The sequence below is a fragment of the Ictalurus furcatus genome, chromosome 2, assembly GCF_023375685.1.
Source record: "Ictalurus furcatus strain D&B chromosome 2, Billie_1.0, whole genome shotgun sequence".
In the NCBI taxonomy this organism is placed as follows: domain Eukaryota; kingdom Metazoa; phylum Chordata; class Actinopteri; order Siluriformes; family Ictaluridae; genus Ictalurus; species Ictalurus furcatus.
This window is the reverse complement of record NC_071256.1, coordinates 38,846,407-38,866,469: the sequence shown is the minus strand read 5'-3', so window position 1 is coordinate 38,866,469 and position 20,063 is coordinate 38,846,407. Positions and strand designations below refer to the sequence as shown.

Here is a 20,063-nt window from a genome sequence, read left to right as displayed (position 1 = left end):
TCTCTGTCTCTAGTCTCTCTCTCCCCCTCTCTTTCACCAACTCTGTCTGAGAGTCTGTCTGACTCTCTCTCTACCTGTCTGTCTTTCTTGCTTTGCCTGTCTTTCTCCCTCTCCTTCTGGGCAGTAAAAACGCATTAAACAGTGTATTTGTAATGTATATTACCATTAATGTATGATGTTAACCTCTCTCTGTCTCTCTCTCTCTCTCTCTCTCTCTCTCTCTCAGTACATCACGTCTCTTCTACAGAAGCTGAAGTGGGGTCACAGTCAGAGGCGTTTGACGGGGAGAGCTCGCTTGTCCTTGTCCCACACGGTGTTCCTGTCTCTCACGCTGCTCTCCACTCGTCTCAGCTATCGCTCCGTGTCCTCCACCTTCCGCCTGGAGAAAGGGAACATCCACCGCATCTTCTTCTCCTTCTGCCACAGAGTCAACACACTGCAGGCTCACATCATCCGCTGGCCCACCGGTGTGTGTGCACACACTCTCCTACACTGTCCCAACACTGCCACGACATCTGACCATCCTTTACACACAGAATAGAAACCTGGGACGACGTTTTAATGGGATTTTAATGGGATTTTAATGGGATTTTAATGCGGCTCAGTACCGACATGTGTTTAAAGATGTTTAAGCAGTTGATGATCCTGTCACATAGCTACAGTCAGTTCCAGAAGTATTTGCACCCTCAGTAGAGATGGGTTTTAAAAAGGGTCATGACTTTGTGGTTACTCAGTCAGGTAGTTTAATCACGCTGCACTGATGAGAATCTAACGGGCCTGACTAAAACTCGTAACTCTGAACTGCCCCCTAGTGGACACACTTGCAGAAGTTTAAAAAAGCATATTTTTAGGAATTTTTAAGAAGTGACACAGACTCCAAGTTCATTTCTAATAACAGCTGGGTCCTTCCTGTCTGTAGGTCAGGAGGCGTCGGACCTCCTGCTCACCTTCTCCAGCTGGCCGGGTTGGGATGAGAAGCTCGAGCAGAAGGGTCTCCCTAAAGTGTTGGGCGTGTTGGGCCACACCTGCATCCCGATCCGCCTTCCCGCCAGCAAGCGGGACTCGGAGCGCGGTGCTCCGCACGCCAAGCGGCTCAGGAAGCAGCCTCACCCGGACTCGTGGTTAAACCTGGAGCTGGCGTGCGACGCAGAAGGTCGCTTCATCCACTGCAGCGTCAGCCGAGGTTCTCAGAGGAACCGAGGCGGCGCTCTGAGTCAGAGACTAGCGCAGCACCCGGAGCTCCTCCCTCCCGGAACCTGCCTGCTAGCCGGAGCGGGATACCCCCTCACGCAGCACATCCTCACCCCGTTCCGTCCCGCACAGAACCCGCAGGAGAACCTCTACAACACAGCGGTGGAGACGCACCTGAGGAGGCTGGAGCAGGCCGTGGCCGACCTGAAGGAGCGCTTCGGAAGACTCCTCTATCTGGACATGGGGAAGAGCGAGCGGGCCGGAGCCGTGGTGCTGACCTGCTGCATACTTCATAACGCACTGCTCCACGCCGGCCACGTCATCAAGGGGCAGGTGGGGAACCACACCGGGGCAGACGTGGAGGAGGAGGAGGAGGAGGGAACGAAAGATGAAGCTGGAGTCAGACTGAGAGAAACGGTCGCTAATCTGCTGTACGGTGCCGTGGAGTCGGAGTAACGTGAGGGGGAAAAACCTGAGTTGATGATATTTTTATTTAATGTCTACAAAAGTAAACAACAGAAAACCGCAATAAATTTAAAAACACACAATAATTCTATTCATTTCTAATAAAAAATAAACAAACAACTTTTTTTTAAACATTTTGTAACAAAAAAAATCCTTAAAAATATCTCAGGATATCTCAGAAAATCTACACTTTCAACCGTACGACCGAAAATGGATCGAGTTTAACTTTAAAACAAATGCGGAAGGAAATGTGGAAAATGTTTTAAACAATTTTACAAATATATAGAATTAAATATTAAATAAACCTCTTTAAATGAAGACTCGTAGATGTGAACAGTTCAATTATTGCCACAGCGCGGGGCTGAACTTTCAGAGGGGTCACGTCCTCGGGTCACGTCCTCGGGTCACGTCCTCCGCTCTTCACCTGCTGGTTTCCTGCAGTCTGACTCGGGTTCGCTCCGCGTCGCCGCACACGAAAGTGGAACTTGATATCGTTTTAAAAGCATTTCCCATACACAACGAACACGCTTACACGAGGAGACACTCGCTGATCAGGTGCACTGAGGGGCTGACCTCTGACCTTTAAAAAAATTATCTCCATGATTCTCAAAAAAAACAAAAAAGCACCAGTTTCTCACACGCCACAGGATCACGTGTGCACGTGTAAAATCTCTCTGCCTCAGTTTCGACCCGTCACAAACACCCGGCGGTGTTTTCCCTTTTTTTTCTTTCCTTGGCATGATAAATTTGCCGTAGTGGAGAAGAAAGCAGCAGAAAAGCCCTATTCAGACGGGGTTAGTTTTACACGGGAATTGGGGCACGTTCCTGTGTGAACCGACGATCGTCATCACAGACGTGTGTCCTGAAAACGAACCCCGTCCGAACGGCGCTGCAGACGAGAGAAGGTTCCTCCTGACGTTCCTGCTCATCGACACTGTTCCACAATAATCTGTTCGCTCCGAACTTCTGGATGAGCGCGTCATGTGACGGATTCCCTCTTTTAAAGTTCTGTTTTATATCCTAATGCTCGCCTCGTGTGTTCAGAGGAAATGTATTTCTGTATTATTGTGTGTAGGAGATGCGAGTGTTCGGTGGAAAAAGTTTCCTTTCTGTAACACAGAATAAAAACCATGTCGAATGTTCTAAAGAACGTTTTTAAAAATAATAAAAGCTCGTCATTTACAAACGACGTTACGGCTTGATAACGGACCGAGCTCGTGAATTTAACGTAAATGTTCTGATGGTGTACGCTCTCGCGCACGTCGCTACACACCGACAGACTCGCTTCAGCTGGAACTTTAATATAGCTCATGGTTTTATTTATTAATATCGTTGTTATTAAAACTTTTCATGGAAGGCACATAAGTTCCAGGTGTACTGAAGAAGCGTCAGAAAGAGCTAAACCTGATTTTGATATGCAAATGATATGCAAATGATATGCAAATGAGCAGCCATGCTGGTTCACCCAGTGAAGAAGGGGCAGGGCATATTTATAGAATGTTGGGTTGTTTAATGTTTAATTGTTAACGTGTTGGTGGATTTGTGAACGTGAGTCGTCGAGCTCGAGACCAAGAGCATGACATTTTATTTAAAAAAAAAAAAAAAGTTAAATAAACACACAGGTGAAAGGGAAGTCAATCAGATTTTAGAACGTTCCTGAAATAATACCCAAGCTGATATTTCTTCCTGATATTTCTTTGAGGTGTCTCTCTCTCACACACACTCTCACACACACACACACACACACACCTGAGCAGCTGAATCAGGAAGTAAAATACTGGAGATGAGGATCTAAAGCATGAGTACAGAACAAATAAACCGAGTCTTTAATGCTGGGAGGAAAGGGAAGCGAGTGAGTCTGAGATGGCGGCGTTTTTGGGCGTGGCCACTGCGTCCTGCGCCAGGCTGCTGATGGCACGCGCCAGGTTGTTGATGGCTTCGATCTTCCTCTCCTCCAGCGCTTTCTGCTGAGCCCACATGTTCAGCTTGCGCTCCTGGAGCTCCAGATACAGCTGCAGAACGTCCTGGGGAGGCCTGGCGGTTGCGGGAGAAGGGGCGTGGCTGGGGGAGGGGGTTGTGAGGGTGGGTGTGGGCAGGATGGGTGTGTAGTGTTTACTCGCCATGGCTTTCCCCAGCTTGGTGTTGCTCAGCTTGGCTTTGCGCTGAGCCTCGATCTCCTCGTAGCTGCGGCCGAGAACCTCGTGCATGGCCCTGAAGAACTCCCAGTGCACGCCGTGAGCTCCGAGGCGCTTAGCGCGTTCTGCGTTCTTCCTGTACGTCGCCAACATGTTCCTCCACTTCAGGTCGCACTCGAAGGCTCGGGCCGGGACGTCCGCGTAGCCCTCGGCTCTCAGCCTCGCCGTCACTCGCTCGGCCACACCCTCCCACAGTCTCTTCTTCTTACACACCGGCTGATCGAACTCCGGCTCCATCTCCAGACGAACACGGACCAAGTGCCACGTGGCCTGTAACGTCCACACGAACTCTGGAAAGAGAAAAAAACGAGAGATTAAAATTTAGATTTTTAATATTATCCATCCATCCATTTTCTATAGCGCTTTATCCTTTTCAGGGTCACGGGGAACCTGGAGCCGATGCCAGGGAGCATGGGGCACAAGGCGGGGTACACCCTGGACAGGGTGATAATCCATCACAGGGCACACTCACACACACACTCACACACACATTCATACACTACGGACACTTTGGACACGCCAATCAGCCTACCATGCATGTCCTTGGACTGGGGAGGAAACCGGAGTACCCGGAGGAAACCCCCGCAGCACGGGGAGAACACGCAAACTCTGCACACACACACACACAGGGCCACGGTGGGAATCGAACCCCCAACCCTGGAGGTGTGAGGCGAATGTACCCCATTTTTAATATTAAAAAAGTTTATATTTATTTAATTAACCTCACTTTACCACAATTTATAAACTGCAACAATAAAAAAAAACCGTTTCAATTTGTTAATTATGTATTTGTTGATAAACAAGTACATGCAGTACATATATATAAATGAAAATTATATATTATATATATATACACACACACACACACAGTATATTGCAGTATGGATGCTATTAAATTTGTGAGGTCCAGAAAAACACGATCCAATAAATAAATAAATAAATAAATGAATAATAAAAAATGAATCCTCACTTTTGAAAGGAGATGCTCTGTAGTGCTCTATGATGAGCAAATAAATTATTTAAAATAAACTAAAGAAATTATTTACAATGCATTAACTGAATTCATAAAAAAAGAATAATCTTTTTTTTTCCCCTCCACAGTGCAGTGTACACATCAACCTAATAAATATTGGGAAAATATTCAAATATAAATTCAAATGTAATTATTGTTCTCATTATATGCAATACATTATTATTTTAAATAAATGAATATTTTTCACATAAACATATTAAAAATTGAGAAAATGTCTACTTTTAAACACTATAATTGTGTTTTGTAAGTATAAATAGATTTATTTGTAAATTATGAGGTAAATTATTTAATTATTTGCAATAGTAGTTTTGTAAACTTATAAAAGTACAGATCTGTAAAATATTCCTGCTGTTTTAATGTTAGTTTAAAATCCCGTTCTACTCTGTATTTGATCTTCAAAGTCATTTTAAAGACAAATAGAAAGGACTATTTGAAATAAAAGTAGTTGCTCAGAGTCACCGCTGAGTTGACTGTTCACAGGAAACACGGTGTAAATCCCGAATAGCGCTCTATAACACCAGTAGTGCACTTCGTAGCGTTCGGGATTTATTATGTCACGCCCTACGTAGTGCACCTATCTAGAAGGTAATCAAGTAGTTGAGGATTCCGCCATGTTTATTTACCAGTTTTCGACTTTTCGGTGTCCAGCGGTGAAACTTTGGTGTTTGAATTTTCCACCTCGATGCTGTCCGCGACTAAAGACTCAACCACCTCCATTCTGACACTTTAAACGTTCGAAATGTTTAATTTTAGATTAAAGTTGCTACATGGGTTGACGCTGATATCGTGGAGTTTAACAACGGCGGCTCTGATAGCGATGATTATAACAACGACCTGCTTCTCAGCGGTTTCTCCTGAAGTCAGGACGAGGGCGTGGAGAGGATTATGGGAAATGTAGTCGATGTGTTATGAACGGACACTTATTTTCCAGCGTCAGAATCACACCATGGTCTCTTTTCTGTCGTAACATAATAAACTGTGAGTTCTTTACACGAATGTAACGCGAACTACTTCTAATTGAATCGCGTGTTTATTTCACTCGAAGAGAAATCTGACCTAAAAACTACAACGCACATGAACCTGAGGTAGACGCCAATAACACGCGCGCGCTCCCCCCCTTTTTTCTCTTTCCGTCGTTCTATAAAAGATGGCGTCGGTGCAAAAAACCGAGACGGTTGCTTTTGTTTGAACACATGAAACTGGGCCTGAGGAGGGCAGAATAACGGAAAATCATAATCAACCTGCGATAAACCATCAAAACACAACCAGATATGAAATGATAATTAGTCGCCGTTAAGTTTGTACTTCGCTCGAGGGCCTACAACTCGGGCCTGCTTGTTGTTTATGGAGCGGACGCGGTCGGTGAAAAATACTCGATTTCCCAGCAGCACTTTCGAAAGGTGACGTCAGTAATACGCTGTATTTCCGGTGGAATTGGTTAGTGTAGTATTTTTGTGTGTGCTGATTTTTTTTATTGCAAGTTTTCTTTTTCTTTTTTTTTAAATTATGATTTCAGTCTTGGACCTTTTTTGTTTGTTTGTTTGTTTAATCCCAATCACAGGATCATGTGCAGCTTTTTTTTAAGCAGGCCATAAAAGGGTTCTGCTAGAAAGAAATTAGAAGAGTGTGTGTGTGTGTGTGTGTGTGTGTGTGTGTGTGTGTGTGTAGGGTGTATTAAAACCAACATGGCCACCCGGGCAGAACAGGATGAAAAGCACCCCAGTAGCCGTACAGACTCGTCCTCTCCGTCCCCTGAGTCCTCTCTGTCATGGTGCCTGGTCCAGCTGAGCAAATCCATCCCCAGAGCGGACATCCTGACCTGCGCCGACCCCAAACCCTCCAGAGACGCAGATAAGCGTCTCAGGGCGGGCCAGTGGAGGGCTCTGGTGGCCATCCGCACCCACCACATTAAAGGAGGAAGCAGCAGGATTGGGCGGTACCAGGCACAGGGTGGTTTGCCCCCCCTACTGGCCATCCTGCGCAGACCAGAGAGCTCCAGGAAGATCCTGGACCTGACCCTCAGCATCCTGGCCAACTGCTGCACCGAGAAGGCGACGCGAGCCGAGGTGAGGGAGAAATCAGGACGGCGATTAATATCCCCTGCTTTTTTAGTTAATTAATTAATTAATTAATTAATTAAACATATGACCTCTGACCTTTACACATTTACACAACTGCTGTCAGATAAACATCAACAAAAACACTCAACATTTAACAGTGAAGTACGTCTTGTAATAAACATCTTCACTGAGTTAAAGGCATAAAAATAAAACTTTAAAGTAAAGCACAGTTCTTATTGAACTCGTTATTTTGTCTTTCAGGTGCGGAGGCTGGACGGTGTTCCTCTCGTAGGTGAGTCTCTCAAACTACGTTTGTAGTTTATGTCCTGGTTACTAAGGATAAGACTTTGGACTCGTTTCCCTGCAGTGAGAAAAGAACAGAACAACCTTCTTCACCCCAAACTCACAAGTCAGATGAAAATACGCAAATACGAGACGAAAACTTTCTCCTGAAGGGTTAGTGGTATCCCTACGCCATCAGAACTACACGTTCTTACCATCTGGAAAAAGTAGTTCCGTCACTGAAGGGAGCGATTCGACACACGGCTTCGTTTACACGCCAACACCTGAAGATGTTTCGTTTAAAAGAATGGTTTGGGGATGAAGTTCTGCGGTGAAGTTCTGCATGAGTGAACAGAAAGATTTTTGTTATTCATTGCATCGTATTTTCTGTGTGTGTGTGTGTGTGTGTGTGTGTGTGTGTGATGATTCCTGTTCTCAGTGGCGGTCCTGAAGAGGCACGCGTCTGTGGAGACGGTGGAGAACCGAGCGGCTCGTGCTTTGGGGAACCTCGCCATGGACCCCGAGGGCTCGGCGCAGATTCACTCTGCAGGTCCGTGACTACGTTTTAACCCCGCCTTCTCCAATGCCAACAACACCTGTCAATCAAATGAAACCCTGCCACTCAAAGTTCTTTGGAACGTTTGCATTTGGAAGCGTTTCTGTTGTTTTAGATCTCTCTCTCTCTCACGCAGGTGGTGTTCCTCCTCTCCTCCTCTGCCTGTCCCTGTCCACCTCCCCATCGTCTCCCTCTTCTCCCTCCAACGTCCCTCCTCCTCCGGCTGCGTCGTCCTCCATACTCGAGCGCACTCAGTCAGCTGTCCGCGCTCTCTTCTACCTCTCGGACACGCCCTCCAACCGTCTCTCTCTGCTCTCCCAGGGTGCCCTGCCCACCGTGGCGCTCTTTCTCGCCCCCGAGTACCCCCTGGGCCTGAGGCGGGCGTGTCTCCGTGCTCTCCACGAGCTGACGCGGGGCTGCGGCGCCGAGTGCGCCCGAGAGGTGTCTGTCTCCGGGGTGCTGTCTCAACTCGGCCCGCTGGCGTCAGGAGAGGGGGGCGGGGCTCTGGAGGAGCTGGCGCTGAAGACTCTCGCTAACCTGTGCTCTCAGGGCTGCCTGCGCCCCCTGGTGGGCTCGCTGGGCGTCATTCAGAAGTTTGCGGAGGAAGCGAGAAAGGATCCGCTGAAATCCAGCGTGCTGTTCAAGGCTCTGTGTTTGTGCTGCAAAGAAGCGGTGAACCGCGCGAAGGTGAAGGAAAGCGGCGGACTCGAGGTGCTGATCGGCTTCCTGGCAGCCTATCAGAACCACCCTTTGACGCGATTGGCCGTCTTGGCATGCGTGGACTTCGTGTACGACGAGGTGGCTCTGGAGCAGCTGCAGGAGCTCGGTCTGGTCCCGCTGCTGGCGGCGCGCCTCGTCGACCTCGCCCGGGGAGACGACTCCAAGATGGACGCCGGGCTCTCGGCGAGCTCTCAGTGCGCCGAGCTCGGATCGTGTTATGACTCGTTTGACTTTCCTCCTCCTGAGGCGAGCAGAAAGGAGGAGGTGGGGAAGGAGCAGGGTTCCTCCAGCTTCCTGAGCCTCAGGTGAAGCTCTCACGCTCATAACTTCTCACAAACATGAGTGTGATGAAGAGGATTTAATAAAGACGGAGTTATATGCTTGTGTTTTTACGCTGTGTGTGTGTGTGTGTGTGTGTGTGTGTGTGGTGTTTTAGGTCCTGGTTGCTCTCTGAGGGTTTCATCTCTTCAGAAGTGGAGCTGATGATGTCGCCCTGTGGTTCAGACGGAGATTCGGGTTCTCCTCATCCCACCTGCTCTCCTTCCTCCTCCTACTCCTCCTCCTCCTCCTCCTCTTCCTCTTCACCTTCTCTCACTCCTGCTGATGTTTCTCCATCACCAGCTCAGCCGAAGCCCGTCTCCTCTCCGTCCGCCCGGTCCAAACCCTGCCGTCTGTCCGTCCCCGCGTCTCCTAGTCCGCCCTCCTGCACCTCCACCCCTCAGCCCAAACGTCCCGTTTCTCCCTGTAAATTCTCGTCCCCTCCGAGGAAGCGAGCTCGCACGTCTTCTCTGTCCTCCTCCTCGTCTCGTTCCAGCCTCGTCTCTTTGGACGGACCTCCGGCGATACCGAAGACACCCGTGTTCCAGCACCCGTATCACCCCGAGCCATGGGCGCCGGAGTCTCCCATCCTGCTGCTGCTCTCTCGCTTCTCCCACGCCGCGGACCCGAGCGGCGTGCTCATCACCGTGCCCGTGTTCTCCGCCCTGCTCTACTACCTGACGCAGCACCGCGAGCCGAGCGGACGCTGCTGCCGCATGCTGTTGAGGATCAGCTACAACCTGAACTGCCTGCAGCCGCTGGTCCGGACCGGCGCCGTCGCGCTCATCAGACACCACCTCTGTGTCCGGGACCAGGACCGACCAGGCGGGAAGGAGAGACAGACGGACAGAGTGAAGGCTAAAATCAGACAGCTGGGTACGTCTCGTCTTAGGTCTAATTTGCATATTCTTGCATATTCATTGACATTATTGATATTTTAAATTTTCTGGGTTATTTATCTATCTATCTATCTATCTATCTATCTATTTATTTATTTATTTATTTATTAATTATGGCTTGCGCGTCTCTAAACTTTTCTCCCCGCAGGTCAGGGGCTGCTGAACAACCTGCGCGTCCAGAGTGAGACCGGATTCGGTTCTGGAGTTCTCACGCACATCGTCCTGTCGGGTTCAGAGAGCGATAAACTCCACTGCGTCCTCTCTCTGCCGCTGATCACCAGGTACGTCCGGCCACGGCGTCCGCGCACGTTCGGACGTTTACGTCACTCGCAACTCACGACATTTCTTTCTTTCTTTCTTTCTTTCTTTTTCATTTATTTATTTTAATTCCACAATACTTCAGTGTTTATTGTTCACCTTTTCTGCAGCAACCGAGTCCTGCTGAAGAAGCTGCTTTTGGACAGCGGCGGTCTGATCTCAGCTCTCGAACCGCTCTTCTGTCTGGAGGACGAAGACGACGGCACCGATAAATGCAGAACTTTCCTCTCCGCTTGGATCTGCCCACCTGAACAGGCGTGCGCTTCCAGGTGTCACTCGCTGTACGCGTCTCTTCTGATCGGCTGCCTGTCTAGTCTCCTGGCGGGGTCGAAGGTCAAGCCGGACAGTCCCGGCGCTTTGGAAAACCTGCGGCAGGATCCGGATTCTTCTTCCTGTCCGTGTCTTTACCAAACATCCGACCACGACCTGAGCTTCCTGTTGGACGACGGGAGTCTGCTTCCAGCCAATCGGGGAGTGGTTTCCGGGGAAGTGGGCGTGGCGGAGTCGGAGTACTTCCGTGTCTTACTGAGCGGTAGGTTCAATGAAGCGCAGAGTTCCGGCGTAGACGCCGTTCGTATCCGAGACGTGAGCCGGGGACTGCTGCTGCCTGTGCTTCATTACCTTCACGGCTGCAGGATGACCGGAGACGGAGGCGGAGGCGGACGCTGCCTCGTTTTGTCCTCGCTGGTCTCCGGAGGTCTGACAGGAGGTCACGCGGTGTTTCAGAAGACTCCTCTAGCTGAAGTGATGATGGGAGCCAGCCGGTTTTTGGTTCCCGGGTTACAGAAGACAGCCGAGGACCTGTGCGTGTCCGTGCTGTCCTCTCTGGCGTCGGAAGTCGACGGTCGATTTCCATGGGAACCTCCTGGCACTCAGAAACGCCACCGCGCTCCCGACACCACGGACGAGGGCGGCGCTCTGCGCTCCGTCCTGCCTCAGGCCTACTGGTTCTCCCAGCGCTACTCCTACTCCCGACTCGGATTGTCCTGCTTGTCCATCCTGCTGCGTCCTCAGCTGCCTCCGTCCGTCTCCTCCGACTGCCTCCTCCGTCTGGTCCGGAAGGCAGACTGCACCGAGAGACTGCGCCAGGACCTGCTGAGTCTCGCCACCGCCGCGCTGAGCTAACACCGCCGGCGGGAATTTTCACCCGGACTTCAATCGGTCGAAGGCGGAGATTTGGAGCGACGTTCCGACAGACTCCCGAGTTCCTCTGTTACTTACAAACGCACCTGAGTAGACGTTCCTCTGACTTTACACTGCGCTCGAACAGAGCGATTGTTTTTGTTTTCTTTTCGATCCGGTACTACGCCGCGTAAGGTCTGTTCACACTTAACACGTTTAGTTTTTGCACAAATAAGGAGCGCGATCAGATTTCTAAATAAACAAATCCAGTTCTGGTAAAACCTCCTAAAGACGCCGCCCTTCCTGCAGTCATGCTTCGGTCTGTCAGATCTCAGCCAATCAGATACAGCCTTTTGCATTTGAATTCTCCATTTTGGTCTTCCATCCACACTACAGTGTCATTTTTACTACCGCTAACTCTCGCTGGATGGATGGATATAGACCAGGCGTGACCAGGCGTGTCCGGTCTTATCCGGAAAGGGTCGGTGTGGTGCAGGTTTGCTGAAACAGTTGATGAAACAGCTGGAATCAGGTGTGCCTCCTGCTTGGTTGGAATGAAAACCTGCACCCACACCGGCCCTTTCCGGAGAAGATCGGACACCCCTGATATATAGGAACCGTTGATGTTTGTTGTCCTGCGATTGGCTCTGGATTGTCATGTGATCCGGCTGTGCATCGATGGCATCAGATTCAGGTCGCGTGTACGTGTTTCTTTTTTTGCACATGCTCAGTACAGCGTCGGACCTTCGTTCGGGCGTTTTTGTGTAGGAGCTCCGAAAAAAAAAAAATACACCAGTCCCCGCCCCCCCGCCCAAAATAAAACTGTCAGATCAGCATACGATTAAAATGATTGACAGCTGTGTATTAATTGAATGAATTAATTGAATTTATATGTATTGTTTTTTTTTCCTTCAGGATGTTGCAGCACTGCACACTTTCTCTTCCCGCACGACGCGGCTTTGCTCGTTTTCTCTCCGCCTTTCTTTCTTTAAGCGGCCGCGCCCCGCGTCTCCGTGTTTATTTATTTGCCGAAGAGACGGAACACGTGAAGAATCCGTTTTTGTTTATGTTCATGACGTTTATTCTCGTCGTCTTCAGTGTGAATAAACCTCAAGAAGAGAAGCATTAGAGTATAATTTTGCGATCATTATTTGCTGAGAACAAAAGGAATAAATGAGAAGTTTATATTATATTATATTATATATATATATATATATTTCTTGGCTTCAGATATTTTTTTTTTTAATGAATGTTGTGATCCAGTTACTCCCCTTTTTTGTTTGTAAAATGTGCCATTCCTGATTTATTGTTTGTGTTATGATGATGATGATGATGATGATGATTATTATTATTTTTGAATACCACGTGTATAGCGTAACATTCAGGAATGACTCGTCATATGGACCTGTGATATATTCTATACGTTAACGATGCTGCATCGAAGAGCGATTTCATTTCCTTACTCATGTTGTTGTAATATAAGATGTATACGCGGGTGTAGCTTGTGCCGTTGTACAGTTGTGCGATTATGTCAGGGATAGAGTAAAGTTTATGTTCTATTTTTCATTCCTTAATTTTTGTAAACACACACACACACACACACAGAGTGTATTAAGTGTATTAAGATATCTGAGGCCAGTTTCCTCGTGTGATAAGAAAAATAAAAACGCCTCTCCACTTTAATGCCGTTATGTTTTTTAAATTTTTATTTCAGTCAAGGTTAAACTTTTCTGTTCATGCAGTAGGTTTAGGTTGCGCCGTTCCACACGTGGCCTCCGGGCGGTGCTGTTGCTCAGTGGTGGTCATGCGAGTGCTCATAGCCGGTGGGCAGAGCATTGGTGTGAGGGTTGTGGAACAGCGAGTGGTTTCCGTCACCCCACGGCCACGGCTGAGAGAGAGAGAGAGAAACTCGGTAAATCACTGAATCACACACACACACACACACACTTACAGATTTGTTACACACATCTTTGATAAATCTTACTGTTACCACCCTGACGTTGATTACTTTCCTACGACGGTCCGACCCCAGTGTTTTATTCCTCTTACACCGCTGCAGTTTACAGAGAAACCACAACACGCTAACCTCTGCCTGTTACACAGCGCTGACACTGGAGACTCCTTCCATAAATGTTACATAAACACGTTTCTACTTACAGAAGTCCTCAGTGTCTACGAGTCCCCGTGAACGAGCCGTTACTATAGAAACTGTAACGGATCAGAACCAGTGCGCTAATTAATTATAAATAAACCAGCTGTCAGAGCTGCTGTTCTAGAAAATTCATCAACACCTTCTGACCAATCACAGTCTAGAGGAGGCGTAAACGATCGGTGGCGGTGAAAATCATCAGTGGTATTTTTTTTTACGGTGGTGTGCATAAGTTTGCACACCCGCATGACTGAAATTAAAGAAAATAAATTTAATCTACGCCAAGATGTAGCGTGTTCGGATTATTATATTATTATCATATATACTTAAAATATATATATTATAAATATTTTCTAATACTTTTTTCTCCTCTAACTGTAACTGCATCATCAGTGCTTTTTAAAAAAAATAAAAACAACAAAAAAAACAGTCTGATGTTAATGATCTTTTTAACTCTGTTATGCACATGGACGTGATGTTCACTATAAACACGCCGTGAACTGATCTCTGGTCCTGCCTTTGTCCTCCAGGCCTCGTTTCCTCTCCGCACAGGAAGTGACGCCGTGCGTACCTTGGTGCGAATGCGCAGGTGAGGGTATGGGACGAACTCGGGCTGCTCGTGGGAGCCAGCCTGGTGCTTCAGGTAAGCGTTTAGCATGCACACCGCCACGCCTGGTAACGCCAGCACGAACGTCAGGATCCTCCACGTCTTAACTGTGTGTCAAAAATAAATAAACATTTTAAAAAAATCACATTTCTTCATCATCATCACCATGTTAGTGGTGTTTCAGAATCCATCACTGAGCTTCTACAACTGATTTATTAAACAGCTCTGAAACAGGCTTTTTTTAATCTTATGTTGTATTTATTTGAACCTTCTATAACACATCTAGTTGATTTATATTTTCCCCAAATTATTCACAAATTAATCATTTAAACCATCAGGGACCCGGATGAAGCGTGTACCGTAGACGAATAAACAAACAAACAAACAAACAAACAAATAAAAGCGGTAAACACGCCACTCAGCGCATCACGAGCACACTGTACACTCATGTGGAAGGCCAAAGGGGTCACCAGGTTTTAAACAAAGGTTTTACTTTTAATACAGTGTAAAAATGTTCACGTTTTATGCTGTAAATTGCGGCGTAGCATTTGACGACAATGTGTAAAAAAAAAAATAATAATAATTTTTTAAAATAAAAAACAAGGAGAAAAAAGATTTTGTGACGATGTGCAAGGATTCTACAGCGTCTTTACCACTGGTGTGTTTTAGAATCGTGTAACTGTTATTAATCGAGTTTGTCGGAGAATGAAAATAATTCATTTAATTTAATCGTGTGTCTTATAACAAAAAAGGAATGACGGTCCAGCGTTCAGCAGCGCTCTGGTGAAACATTTAAATCGTCAGTAAAAGTTTTATACGGTGGTGTGCATATGTTTACACACCCCATGATCGAAAATGAAAGAAAAGAAATTTAACCTACGATTAAATTTAAGATTCAGCGTGCTGGGATTCTTCCTCTAATTTCCTTAAATATCAGCGTGAATAAATATATATAAAAAAATATATATATACAATAACAAGCAAAACAACTGAACGTCCCGTACATGATAAATATTCTCTAATAAATGTGCTAAAGGTAAAAAAAATAAAAAAGAAAAGAAAAAGGTTTTTAAATTACTTTTTATGATGTTTTGGGTTTTTTTTTTTTTTTTTTTTTTTACACACCGTTGTCAAACGCTATTATGTAATTTATTGCATTTTGGCGGTTTTTATGCGTAAGACACATTTTTTGTGGCAAATGTGTCCCTTTTGGTGGTCCATATACGTGCCCATAATGATGAATGCTGCATTCAACAGTTAGTTTTTATTGGTTGTATATTTTTCTAAATATGTTTTTTATATACAAGTCCTGCAAACTTTATATAAAATATTTTCACATTAATCTTGTTTTCCTTATAAAAAAAGCCTCCTTTATAAATGTGTGGCATTCTCCAATACAGTACAGATATTATAGACATTAATATCAAAATAGACAGTGTACACCTTCAGGATTTTTGGGACCTGTTTGTTATGACTGTGCTGATGATGCTGAGCGGTAAAGACAAGAGCGCTAAAGAGTTGAAAATAAAAGAAAGAGTGCACCTCCTCCCTCGTGGCCTCCGTGCGATGCAGCGGCGAGGACGCGGCGAGCCACCGCAGACGACGCAGACGCAGCCATTTCCTCTGCAGAGCAGACGAGAAACTGCAGTCCATCATCACTGCTGTGTTTACTGAGCAGATTAAACACTCTTCCTCGCGTCAGAGCGATTAAAAAGAGTCTCGTTAATCTCCGTAAAACTGGAATTAGACACGTTAACCTGCGCAAACTCAAAATGGCCGCCGGATATTTCTTGATATCAGTTTACAGCAGCTCTCGTGCTTCAGTGTTTCTTAAATAAAACTGTACCACGTAGGTGCTGGAGAGATGAAGGCACCGTTTTCTGCAAATTAATGTTTAATGCACGAATACATCATGTGTTTGAGCAAGCACATACGCTATATGAGCAAAAGTATGTGCGCCCTTGAACGTCACACCTGACCATATGTGGTTCGTTGGAAGCTCACAGTTGTGTAGAACGTCTCTGTACGCTGTAGAGTTATATACACTTTCCCTCCACTGGAACTAAGAGGTCCAGACCTGTTCCCGCACGACACACAGGAAGTGCGAGCTCCATGAAGACGTGGTGTGTGAAGGTTGGAAGATCTCGAGCGTCCTGCACAGAACCCTGACCTCAACCCCACTGACTCATCACCTTTGGGATGAACTGGAACTGGAGTCTCCTTACATCAACATCACCACCTGACCTCAACCCCACTAACGCTCCTGTAACTGAACGAACACAAATCCCCACAGCCACGCCCCCAAATCCCCACAGCCACGCCCCAAAATCTAGTATAACAGCAAAGGGAGAAGAAACCTGGAATGAGATGTGCACCCCTGCACATACTTTTAGCCGTATACTGTGTATATATACTGCGTGTGTGTGTGTGTGTGTGTGTGTGTGTGTGTGTGTGTGTGTAATATCAGTAGGTCAGTAAAAAAAAATTGCACCTATTGGGTGTTCATGAGAATGCAGTTAAATCAGACTAAGACTGAAATAAGAGACTATTTTAATTCTCTGACTTTGTTTTAAACCCACACACACGCTTAATAATTAACAACGTCTAAATATTAACTTCACGTTAACGTCTAATATAAACACCTCCAGAGAAGGTCATGAAGAACGGAGGAGCGTTTGTGTTGCGTATTTTACTGCTGTATCAAGAACAGAGAAGTGTGTGATCTTCCAGAGGCCTGCTCCTGCTCCTGCTCCGGCTCCTGCTCCGTCCTTCAGGACGTTCCCTCCGCCCACCTGTTGGTTTGTTTTTTTTAAAGCATGATCAGGATTAAACAGATTATCTGGATTAATTTAGCGTTTTAAAGTTTGTACTCTTGTCCTACGGAGAGAAAAGCAAGCTCTCTAACGCGGGTGGTGTTTGTGAGGAAGGAACGAAACGTTTCATATCGAGTGTGAAGACGAACCCTGCTGGAAAAGAAAGTTCTCATGATGGTGTATTTTATTTCTTACAAAAACCAGTGCACTCACTCGTATGTCCTGACAGATGGTCAGAAGATCAGACGATCGTCTGCTTTTTCTTCTGTTTTCTGGTTGTTATTGTTGGGCTCGTGGTGTATGTTCTGTGTCTCGTCTGAGTGTTTGTCCTTCAGTCTGTCCTGCTCCTGACTATCAGACTCCTCCCCGGTGCAGTCTGTCCGTCTGCCAAGAAACGAGGTTTATATTTGGTCGAGTGCACACACACACACACACGTACACACACACACACACACACACACACACATCTGACTGAAACTCGGCCCTGTAACCTGAACTCTGCTGATCATTTAGGGTTTCTAATCTTTTTTTATTTATTTATTTATTTTTTTAAGTCCACATGTAAATCTTTATAAAATATAACTTTGGTGTGAAAGTTTCGTTTTGTAAACGTTCCATTATAAAATGCACACCTTCGTGGCCTGGGAATGTGTGTGAATTTATAGTCAGACATCTTGGTATCATGACCTCAGGTGTGTAAAGGTCCGCTCATCCCGAGGTGGCACTGGGCAGCAGCGGTGGATGTAAAAAGTTTGCACGCCCCTGTTAAAATCACAGGTTCTTGTTGTGTAAAACAAAAATAATGAAATGGAGATAAATCCTCTCGCATCTTTTTCCACCTTTTAACGTGACGCAGCAAACGACGGCGTTCAAGTGAAAGACGGATAGGAACGAAAGACAAAACTTACAACAGATTGTAAGTTGCATAAGTATTCACACCCCTTAACCAATAACACCTTTTGCTTTTAATACAGCGCTCTTGTGTTTTTGTGTAGCGAGCGGATCTCCTGTGCAGAGCCCTCTCCCGGTCCTTCCACAGGTTTTGGACAGGATTTAGATCTGAGCTCTGACTGGTCATTCCAAAACATTGATCATCTTCTGAAGCCGTTCCTTTTGCTGACTTGGATTTGTGCTTTTGATAGATAGAAATTTCAGCTTTCATTTCCTCATGTTTACATCTAGGTGTGTGGCTTAGAACATGGCACCCATTGGTTTTTTTTTTTCAAGTGATCAAAAATATCCTAACGTGTCACTGACAGGTGTTTCTCGTTACCCAGGTGTGCTCTGTTAAATCGATTGTTTAAAGAATTAATAGCTCTGAATGTCTCCTCTTGGTTTGAGCTCTAGGTTTCGGCTGTGAAGACCGCGTTTGTTAAAAAGGATAAACCAGCATGAAGATCAGAGAGCTGTATATAGGAGAAAAGTGAGCCATTTTGAAGCTGAGAAAAGAGAGGAAATCTATCAGAGACATCGCACAAACATCGGGGATAGCCAGTACAACAATATGGAATGTCCTAAAAAAGAAAGAAACCACTGCCGTACCGGGCAACCAGACATGGAACGGAAGGAAGGAAAACAGCAGCTGATGACAGAAACATCGTGAGAGCTGTGAAGAAAACCCCAAAAACAACAGGGCAGGAGTGAAGGTCTCACAATCCACCTTTCGAAGAAGACTTCAAGAGCAGAAATATAGAGGCCATACCACAAGATGTAAACCTCTCATCAGCTGTAAGAATCAGAAAGTCAGACTGGAATTCACAAAGAAATACAGAGATGTTCTACAAAAGTTCTGGAACCAAGATGAACCTCTACCAAAGTGATGGAAAGGCCAAACTGTGGAGAAAGAAAGGATCTGCTCGTGATCCAGAACATACAAGCTCTTCAGTCATGCATCGTGGAGGTAGTGTCATGGCTTGTGCTTGCACGGCTGCTTCTGGAAAATTCTCGCTAATCTTTATCGATGATGGAACTCTGCCACCAAATCTGTTTAACATATCTAGATGTAAATATCAGGAAATGAAAGCTTCATTTTTTTTTTAATCTCAAACCCAAATGCCTTCAGTGTATAGTGAAAACAATAGAACCGGATTGGTATTTGGAGCCAAGTGTAACGCTGTGCTGTTACTCGGAGGAAAGAGTGAGAGTTTTTGATCGCTTGACGCGAAATTTGAGGGAATGAGCCGTTTGGGAGACGAAAGAGTCGGCTCTTACTGGTGAGCTGAACCGATTCCTCTGACTCACTGCACACTACTACTCGCTAGCGCTTCTTTTAGCCCCGCCCCTTATCTGAAACGTCATGAGATCAACGAGGATCCGGAAGTAAAAATGCCTTTCGTAGTCATTCGTAGCGAGTGTTATTTTTATCGTAAATTATTTATAAAGCTTTTGCTTGTGAAGTAAAATTAACTACGCTACCCGCAATCCTATCGCGGGCACCACTATCGCTCCATGGTTCGCGTAACCAAGGAAACGGATCCGATTTGTGACGAGGTGAGTCGACTCAGAATCGCCACCTGAAGCACGGTATGCAATTGTCCATCCTTCCACAAGGTGGCGACAATGATACGAAATAATCGTCTCTTTATGCTGCTCCTGGTGAGTGATTTTAATAGCTCAAATGATTTAAACATTTGATTAAAAACAGTAGTCAGTCTGTTTTAATAAACCTGTTTTTGGTCCAATTTCTGTAATTCTCTCTCTTTAAAAAGAATCCTCCATGTGTTCCTAGGGTTCTGATGCAGGTTGGAAATGCTCCTGGGATTCCAACTGCAGAACAAGTGCTGAATTATTCCCTGCTGAACTTCAAGTACACGCCATTGTGCACTTCTATCAATAATCCAGTGACGTGCAAAAGTTTGTGCCCGCATAATTTCTGTGTCTAAACCGTATAGCTTTAACTTAACGTTTCATCGAGTTCCAGAGTTCATTTATTGGTGGTTTCTGGTTGAATCATACAGCTAAAAGCAATTTCGCACACCCAGTTAAACATTCTAACTAATGTATTTACCTTATTATTGTGTCTAATGTTCAGCGATCCTTTTCCCCATCTGGAGAAGAGGATAAAAAGATACCAGAGTGTTTAGGAAGTGAGTTTAAGAACACTATGATGAGACTAAAGAGTGGAAAAGCAAGGAAAAAAACCCAAAAAAACACAACCAAAGAGATTTGCAAAAATTCTTTAGGGGAATACAGAAGTCCACTTCTAAACAAGACAATACAATAGAAATATTTCACATCGTTATTATTAGGGGTACATCGATGCTGACACTGGAATCGGGAAATACTTCTGCGACCAACACAAACGGAGCTAAATAAAATTTTCCATGAAGCCCCTG

At 45.8% G+C, this 20,063-nt stretch overlaps 4 protein-coding genes across 7 annotated transcripts in view; 2 read left to right on the top strand and 2 right to left on the bottom strand.

Moving 5' to 3' along the window:
• Positions 1-1,742, top strand: part of LOC128604074 (uncharacterized) — a 2,477-nt gene extending 735 nt beyond the window's left edge. For both annotated transcript variants that reach the window (XM_053618866.1, XM_053618857.1), the window contains exons 3-4: positions 227-467; positions 920-1,742. In XM_053618866.1, coding sequence (XP_053474841.1) covers positions 227-467; positions 920-1,647 — 969 coding nt within the window. In that variant the 3' untranslated portion in view covers positions 1,648-1,742. The remainder of the gene's footprint in view (positions 1-226; positions 468-919) is intronic.
• A 1,482-nt stretch (positions 1,743-3,224) lies between these two features.
• Positions 3,225-5,947, bottom strand: si:dkey-66i24.7 (uncharacterized). 2 transcript variants are annotated; one of them, XM_053618907.1, is made up of 2 exons: positions 5,508-5,947; positions 3,225-4,141 (listed from the first exon to the last, which is right to left on the bottom strand). In XM_053618907.1, the coding sequence occupies exons 1-2, from the start codon at positions 5,599-5,601 to the stop codon at positions 3,483-3,485; spliced, it is 753 nt and encodes a 250-aa protein (XP_053474882.1). In that variant the 5' UTR covers positions 5,602-5,947; the 3' UTR covers positions 3,225-3,482. The 2 variants fall into 2 exon arrangements, with proteins under 2 accessions (XP_053474882.1, XP_053474890.1); XM_053618915.1 differs by lacking the exon at positions 5,508-5,947 and adding an exon at positions 4,822-5,036.
• A 250-nt stretch (positions 5,948-6,197) lies between these two features.
• On the top strand, positions 6,198-12,842 carry armc5 (armadillo repeat containing 5). 2 transcript variants are annotated; one of them, XM_053618668.1, is made up of 8 exons: positions 6,198-6,284; positions 6,553-6,950; positions 7,206-7,236; positions 7,666-7,776; positions 7,919-8,807; positions 8,939-9,696; positions 9,868-10,000; positions 10,148-12,842. In XM_053618668.1, the coding sequence occupies exons 2-8, from the start codon at positions 6,570-6,572 to the stop codon at positions 11,160-11,162; spliced, it is 3,318 nt and encodes a 1,105-aa protein (XP_053474643.1). In that variant the 5' UTR covers positions 6,198-6,284; positions 6,553-6,569; the 3' UTR covers positions 11,163-12,842. The 2 variants fall into 2 exon arrangements, with proteins under 2 accessions (XP_053474643.1, XP_053474651.1); XM_053618676.1 differs by having other exon boundaries at positions 6,234-6,321.
• On the bottom strand, positions 12,843-17,101 carry LOC128604130 (cytochrome c oxidase subunit 6A, mitochondrial). The gene is made up of 4 exons (XM_053618989.1): positions 16,942-17,101; positions 15,458-15,538; positions 13,880-14,022; positions 12,843-13,047 (listed from the first exon to the last, which is right to left on the bottom strand). Exons 2-4 carry the CDS (start codon positions 15,531-15,533, stop codon positions 12,952-12,954), a joined length of 315 nt encoding a protein of 104 aa, XP_053474964.1. The 5' UTR covers positions 15,534-15,538; positions 16,942-17,101; the 3' UTR covers positions 12,843-12,951.
• Between the last annotated feature and the right edge of the window lie 2,962 nt (positions 17,102-20,063).

Coding starts and splice junctions, on each gene's coding strand:
- LOC128604130 (XM_053618989.1), bottom strand. CDS start 15,533: ATGGCTGCGTCTGCGTCGTCTGCGGTGGCTCGCCGCGTCCTCGCCGCT. Junction 14,023..15,457: donor CGGAGGCCACGAGGGAGGAG/GTGCACTCTTTC, acceptor TTTGACACACAG/TTAAGACGTGGAGGATCCTG. Junction 13,048..13,879: donor ACCTGCGCATTCGCACCAAG/GTACGCACGGCG, acceptor TCTCTCTCTCAG/CCGTGGCCGTGGGGTGACGG.
- si:dkey-66i24.7 (XM_053618907.1), bottom strand. CDS start 5,601: ATGGAGGTGGTTGAGTCTTTAGTCGCGGACAGCATCGAGGTGGAAAAT. Junction 4,142..5,507: donor CACCGAAAAGTCGAAAACTG/GTAAATAAACAT, acceptor TTCTCTTTCCAG/AGTTCGTGTGGACGTTACAG.
- armc5 (XM_053618668.1), top strand. CDS start 6,570: ATGGCCACCCGGGCAGAACAGGATGAAAAGCACCCCAGTAGCCGTACA. Junction 7,237..7,665: donor GGACGGTGTTCCTCTCGTAG/GTGAGTCTCTCA, acceptor TCCTGTTCTCAG/TGGCGGTCCTGAAGAGGCAC. Junction 7,777..7,918: donor GGCGCAGATTCACTCTGCAG/GTCCGTGACTAC, acceptor TCTCTCACGCAG/GTGGTGTTCCTCCTCTCCTC.